We start from the raw sequence: 7,437 nt of genomic DNA, 5'->3' as shown, positions 1-7,437 counted from the left end.
GGGCAGTGGGGGAGGGGGGTGACAGGTCAGTGGGGGAGGGGGGTGACAGGAACCCGTTTCAGAATCAGAATCTGAGACTTTGGAATCAATCTGACGGTCAGAGTGGAAACTTGATGAAAATGTTTGGGTTTTCCTGTGCAGGGGCGAGTCTGGAGCTGGGAAAACAGAAAACACAAAGAAAGTAATTCAATATCTGGCTGTGGTTGCTTCCTCTCACAAGAGTAAAAAAGATGCCAATGCAATCGTAAGTTAATTCCTTTTTTTTGTACTTTCTAATTGTGCGCTGACATGTGGTGTTAAAATGTCGGACTGTTGACCTGGGAAGACGTCAGGCTAATATTACGTTCAAACTGTACCAAGTAAAAGTAGGAAGCACTCATGATAGGTATATGCCACGGAGCCTCTAGTTAATGCAATAACTCCTGTTAATGTTGTGCACAAATAGAATTAAACAATTGTTAATAGAAGAATCACCGAACAGAACCAAACACGTCCAGCCAGATATCACAGTAGAAGTTGGAATGGGTCTAGAAATCTTCACCATTATTTACTGAGATCTCCCAGTGAAATCTACAAGTTGCTGTCTAACCTCCAACAGCAGCATCCTGTCATCCCTAAACATTAGACGACGTGAAGTTCTTTGGGGCAACCTGAACTCACCAGTAACATTTGGGATTTCTCCATTTCAGTTCTATCTGCTTAATTAGTCTTAATTACCCACAGCAACCTCTCTAACTGTGAAAAAGAACGTTTTAGAAACACAGAGATTCTCATTCCATGAGTTTATGTTGTTGTTGCACATTTATAACAAATCAAAATTATTATTTAACATTTTCTTTCCATCTTTTATCTCTCTCTCTGTCTGTTTTCTCTCTCTTAATCCCACTTATATTTCTTTTCCTTCATTTAGCTTTCTCTATTGGTTTGACATTGCATTCAATATTCTAACTGTCTCTTCCCGGTTGAGACTCTGAGATGTTCGATAACGATTCTTCAAGCTGATCTGTGAAGGAGGCACAATGTTACTGGTTCTATTCACAGGTCCCTGAACCATAGAATCATAGAGTCATAGAGATATACAGCACAGAAACAGACCCTTCAGTCCAACTCATCCATGTCAACCAGATATCTGAACCTAATCTAGTCCCACCTGCCAGCACCCGGCCCATATCCCTCCAAACCCTTCCTATTCATATACCCATCAAGATGTCTTTTAAATGTTGCAATTGTACCAGCCTCCACCACTTCCTCTGGCAGCTCATTCCATACACATACCACCCTCTGCATGAAAAAATTCTCCTCTCACCGTAAATCTATCCCCTCTAGTTCTGGACTCCCCCATCCGGGGAAAAGACTTTGTCTACTTATCCTATCCATGCCCCTCATGATTTTATAAACCTCTATAAGGTCACTCCTCAGCCTCCGACACTCCAGATGAAACAGTTGTAGCCTATTCAGCCTCTCCCTATAGCTCAAATCCTCCAACCCTGGTAACACCTTTGTAAACATTTTCTGAACTTTGTGTTCTTTTGGCTAAAGGACATTGATGCTGGAGAAAGGAGCCCTTCCCACCTACAGGCCCTTACAGTCCAGAACAAATGTTTCCAGATCAGATACACGTAGACACTCAAAGAAAATCAACTTGACCCAACAATGACCATTAAAAATCTCGTGGCTGTAATCCAATGTGGCAATGAGAGAATACTTCTAAACAATTCAAATTTGCTTCAGCATTATATGAGCTTTTTAGGACGTTGTTGCCTTGTGGCGATTCCCAATAATCTAATTCTATTTTGTCGATTTAGTTTAACTTCATTCCATAATAAATCTTCATTTCTGCATCCAATCCAATTTGCTTTCACCTTACAGAACCAATACACACAGGTGAATTCCATATCTGTTTAATTTCCTGTCTGCTCCCTGCTCTCAGCTCTTTCAATGTGAGGTGACAATCTACACAGAAGGAGACATATCCCTAGTCTACACACCTTCCCCTCGTCCATCCATTTCCTCAGGGATGGATGTTCACTGTAATATTGACAGAAGCTTCCAATCAAGCCAATCATAAACCTCAATTTTATTAGCAGAAGACACCGTGTTTATAGGATTCTTTGAGGACTGGGTTTATTGTGCAACATTATTTCTGAATGCCGAAACGAATGCGATTGAATCCTGGACAGAGCCAATTGGGCTCTCAGGTGTAAAGCGTAGGCCGCGATGCTGACACGATGGGCCAAGTGGCCTCCTTCTGCACTGTTATAATTCCATCATTGTGGGTTGGAGTCCTTTGTGGTGGAATACACAACTATCTCGGAGCTTCTTTGAGATTGATGACAAGAATTAAGTTTGGAACTTGTGGAAACAAATTGGAGAAAAGCAGGAACACAGATAGATTGGGTCATAATGTTTTCTCCCTTCCAGAGCTGAATATCCCGATGAGTGTCCAGCATCCTGCTTAGTGACATTCCTCACATCCCAACAAATCCCTAAAACAGCTTTTAGACCAGGAATGGTTTCAGTCAGCTATCAGACTGTAAACTTCCCAATGCATATGCCATACCTGAACAAAGACAGGCTTGCAGCACTGATACAGGGATGGTCCTGTTTGATTAAAGTACCCAGTCAGGGAAAAGCAGCTCCCCTCTTCCCCACGGCGAACACCATCTGCCCAGCCCTGCTCTCGCAAATCGTAAGGAGAGAGCCATCTCCTCGCTGGACATAGTGAAGATATATAGTTAGAGAGAAAAAAAACTGCAGATGCTGGAATCCAAAGTAGACAAACAGGAGGCCGGAGGAACCCAGCAAGTGGAGAAGTCAAATTTGCAGCAAAGAACAATTACACCCAAAATGTTGACTTCTCCCCCTCCTGATGCTGCCTGCCTTGCTGTGTCCCTCTCCCTCCTGATGCTGCCTGCCTTGCTGTGTCCCTCTCCCTCCTGATGCTGCCTGCCTTGCTGTGTCCCTCTCCCTCCTGATGCTGCCTGCCTTGCTGTGTCCCTCTCCCTCCTGATGCTGCCTGCCTTGCTGTGTCCCTCCAGCCTCCTGCCTGTCCCTCCTGATGCTGCCTTGCTTGCTGTGTTCCTCCAGCCTCCTGCCTGTCCCTCCTGATGCTGCCTGGCTTGCTGTGTCCCTCCAGCCTCCTGCCTGTCCCTCCTGATGCTGCCTGAATGCTGTGTTCTCCCAGCCTCCTGCATGTCTACCATAGTGAAGATATTACCAGGCACACCTGGGCACAAGCCTTCCTGTATTGTAAACAGCACCTCACAGGCAAGGGACCACATGGGGCTTTACCAGCTCCTGAATTGAGATGCTGACACTGACTCTGTCTGTGACTGTCATCATTCTTCACGCCCTTAAGGAAAGCACACAGCGAATGATCATCCTGTTAGCTACACTGTCTCTCCTTCACAAATCCCAATTAAGCCCAACAGGCACCTGGAACATTCAACGAGATTCCCATTTCTGGGCATCCAGAGGCGGTGGGTAATATCCAGGGCACACAAAGTGCCAGTGGCCCCTCAGTCCTATCTCCACCATGGCATGGCCTCTTCAGGGTAAAACGTATAAAGGGCAGACTTCGTTGGGCTATTTCCCTGGCGAAAGCATGAAACTCCCAACAACTAGTCAACAAATGTCAGACAACCCAAGATTCTTACCCTGCTCCCTTGGTGCCCATCATTTCACATGGAATCTCACTGAGCTCCGTAAGATACGAATGCGATAGCCAACCTGCACAGTATGGGGACATCATACTGTACTTCCCAGTCCCTTCTTCCACGCTATTGTCATTGCACTAAGTACCACAGCAACACATCAGCCCCTTCTGTAGATTAAAATCCAAAACCAAATGCAGAAATTGCTGGAGAAACTCAACAGGTCTGGCAGCACCTGTGGAGAGAGAAGCAGAATTAAAACTTTGAATCCAATATGACTCATCTTCAGAAACGTAGAATTGTAGAAGGTTTATGCAGAAGTCATTCTGGATTTGAAATGTTAACTCTGTTTCTCTCTCTGCTCATGCTGCCAGGCTTGCTGAGTATCTCCAGCAATTTCTGTGTTACTTCCTCTAGAAAACTGGAAAGGAGGATTGAGATGGAACTGCGAATTGCAAAGGAATTAGAGCAAATCTGTCACAGATGCTGATAGCCGTAAGTGCTTAGAAAATGTCCAATCAAGTTTCAGAGCAAATAGTCAAGTCCATTAACTACCAAGGTCCAATGCGTTAGTCCTTATACGAGGTTCACTTTGGAGTCAGGGCAGCGTCCTCACTCTTGGCCTGCTCTTCCCTGCCACTTGACTCTACGCACAGTTCTTGCTCCTGGCACCAAGAGGCTTCATTCCTCAACCCCAAAACAATTGACACAACAGGCAAGTTGTGGGACAGTTGCCAATCAGACCGAGTGAGTGTAAACCATGTGAAGAGTTAGGAAATACCAGGAAATGAGGGAGTGTTTTTCCTCTCATAATCTCGTTAAGACAAGGACTCGTGGACATTATAGATTCCCAATTGCTGCTCAGCCTTGACAGAGCCCTGCAGCAGGATTCATGGCCATAGTTTACTGTCGCTGTCTGGAGTGCCATTAACCAGCTCACCGATCCATCACTAACTGCCCCAATGGGTAAAATTACAGAATGGAACATGATCCCTATTGTATATGTCCGCACGTATCTGCATTCTCACAAGGAGATATCCTAATAGCATTATCGCTGGACTGTTAATACGAAAACTCAGGTAATATTCTGGGGACCAGGGATCAAATCCTGCCATAGCCGATAATGGAATTTGAACTTAATTAAAAACAAATTGGGAATGAAGAGTCTAATGATGACTGTGAATCCATTGTTGGAAAAACCCATCTGGTTCACTAAGTCCTGTGGGAAGGTAGCTGCCATCCTTACCTGGTCTGGACTACATGTAACTCCAGACCCACAGCAATTTGGTTGCCTATTATCTGCCTACTGGGCAATTAGGGACATGCAGTGAGTCCTGGCCCAGCCAGTGATGCCCTCAATCTGTGAGTGAATAAAAAATCTGTATTACAAAATCCATACTATAACCTGACCTCTGTATTAGATCACGTCCTGAAAATGTTTGGGTGCAGTCAATAAATGGCCTTTTTAAATTGTTGATACAGATTGTACACTTTTTCATCCAATTTGTTTCAAAGTTTGTAAAGCTTCTCTGATCTTTTGTGACCTTGTTAATGATGGTACATTTTTGTGAAAATACATGTGGCTCATATTGTGGCTTAAGCAGAGGGTACAGGGTCATTTTCTGTTTTCCTGACCGACATCGCACACTCGAAATAACAGCAATTGTCCTTTCCAAGTTAAACCAGAGACAGCGACTGTATTCTACGCAGATTTAAATATCTCACTTATTTAAATTACAGCCAAGATGTGTTGGTCCCAGAATAGGGAGCAACTTCCATGTAGATTGTAGTTTTTGTATTTATTAACTGTGCTAATATTTTATTGCAATGTATTTGTTAATGGTATATTGAGTTAAAGGCAGCCTTCACAAATTATTTCTGCAAGTTAACATCTTTTCACGCTGTCATCATCATTCTTTGAAGGATTTTTGTAACTCCAGGTAGGTTTTGGTGTGCGCTTTTTGGAAATGGGATATTTTAATGCCTGGGCTTCACATAAACCTGACCAGCCAACTTTCCAACTGGAATTAGGTGGGAGGCGATGAATTGTCAATGCAAGGTAGGTGGGAGCTTGAGTTTCTCACCCTTGGGAGGGAGGGTGAAGGTGGCCACAGCAGGGAAATTATAAACTAGTTTTATTCTGTCCGGACCTCTTCTGATTCCCCCAGCCCCCTGTGACAAACCCTGCCCAGGGCAAAGGTGAAAATAGCGGTCACTCCCAGTGATGCCTGACATTTGCAGATACCAGTTTTGGGTGGCTATGATAATCACCACTGAGTCATTGTAATAGTTTCCCAGTGGGATGGATGTAATTTTTTTTCCTACCAGATATATAGTCTGGGTGATTGTCAGTGTTACCTGCCTGATTCTAATCCAGTGGGGTGATGTACCTTATGTACCTGGAGTCCAAATTAGAACTTCCAACTTTTAGAATCCAACCTGGACATCAAGAAACACTCAATGCAGTGACAAAGCGAACAAGTCCCACTCTCACAGCTGCCCTGTCCCACACTACCTCATTATCTAATTCAGTCTGTCTCTAGGATGTAAATGTTATCGCTGTCTCCCGATCCAGGGTAATTAATGTTTTGGTTACAATTAGTAATGAATAAGGCTACGTGGGAAGCTAGATATCTGAATAGAAAACAGTCTTAGCTACTTCATGTGCAACCGTGCTGTTCTCCCTCGGAGTATGTCAGTGATTCAAGAGTCCCTGATCGGAAGATGCTGTTGAGTTGAGATCTAAGTCCTGCTCAGAAGGGTGTGCCAACAGAAGACTCATCATAGTAGCATCTTTCAAAATGTTGCATTTATTTTTATGGAATGCAGCTTTGAATTTATTTGAGATACATTAGATTTTTATTTTGAAAAGTGATGAGCTTACAAGGGCGAAGAAGGTGCTGTACCGGTGTGTGCTGCTGTGTAACCATTAGGAGCCCTTGCAGCCAAGTGTCTTTAAGGAGATGGAGCGGGACAGTGCTGACCAGGGTCTCGCTCTCTTCCCATTGGATGTACGTGAGAGACCGACCTTTTCACTCTAGAAACCGCTCGAACAAAATGGACATCTCGAAGAGTGCATTTCTCACTGGGCATTAGAATAACATTAATTTCTATGTTATATGGAGTTACCTGACATTAATTTACTGACATATTTGTTTTATGCTATATATCCAACTACAGCAAGATCCTTCTTTTGCATACGTGAGTAATTGAGAATGTTCGATGTGTGTTTATAGCACCAAGTACATACCCTGCACGTTATTGTTGCACAGAGTCGTGATGTTGAGATAAAGGAAGGTGTCACGCACTCCACGGATAAACAGAACAACAACAATAGCACAAAGGGTTGCATGCTGGTTCATTTAAAGTGGTCTCTTATCAGTTAGCAGGCAACATTTTGCCATATTTTTCTTCTGAAACTCAATTAATTCAACTCACAAGTATTATGATAAACAAAACATTTTCAGTTGGAACAATTCTCTCTGTTTTGCTCCTTGCTCAATCTGCAACAGGTCAACAGGTTCACAGTTTTGTTTTTGACCTGGCAATAAACAGCATTGAACAACAAATAAAGGTCACAGCTTCGAGAATCCATTTCAGGGTCATAGTGGGGAAGATGTGACTGTCTTTCATTAGCTGAAGATATACTCAGGGTGTGTGTGTGAGCGTGTGTTTGTGAGAGAGCGAGAGAGTGTGTGTGTGAGTGTATGTCTGTGAGAGAGTGTGTGTGAGAGAGAGTGTGTGAGAGAGAGTGTGTCTGTGTGTGTGAGAGGGAGTGTCTGTG

At 43.7% G+C, this 7,437-nt stretch overlaps 1 protein-coding gene across 1 annotated transcript in view; it reads left to right on the top strand.

The window, feature by feature from the left end:
- Positions 1-7,437, top strand: part of LOC122560465 (myosin-11-like) — a 107,174-nt gene that overhangs the window by 84,525 nt on the left and 15,212 nt on the right. Inside the window, exons 5-6 of the mRNA XM_043711098.1 lie at positions 142-244; positions 6,834-6,854. Coding sequence (XP_043567033.1) covers positions 142-244; positions 6,834-6,854 — 124 coding nt within the window. The remainder of the gene's footprint in view (positions 1-141; positions 245-6,833; positions 6,855-7,437) is intronic.

This window comes from Chiloscyllium plagiosum, chromosome 21 (genome assembly GCF_004010195.1).
Source record: "Chiloscyllium plagiosum isolate BGI_BamShark_2017 chromosome 21, ASM401019v2, whole genome shotgun sequence".
NCBI classification, from domain to species: domain Eukaryota; kingdom Metazoa; phylum Chordata; class Chondrichthyes; order Orectolobiformes; family Hemiscylliidae; genus Chiloscyllium; species Chiloscyllium plagiosum.
Note: the sequence above shows the minus strand (reverse complement) of the source record. Positions and strands in the feature narration are given on the sequence as shown.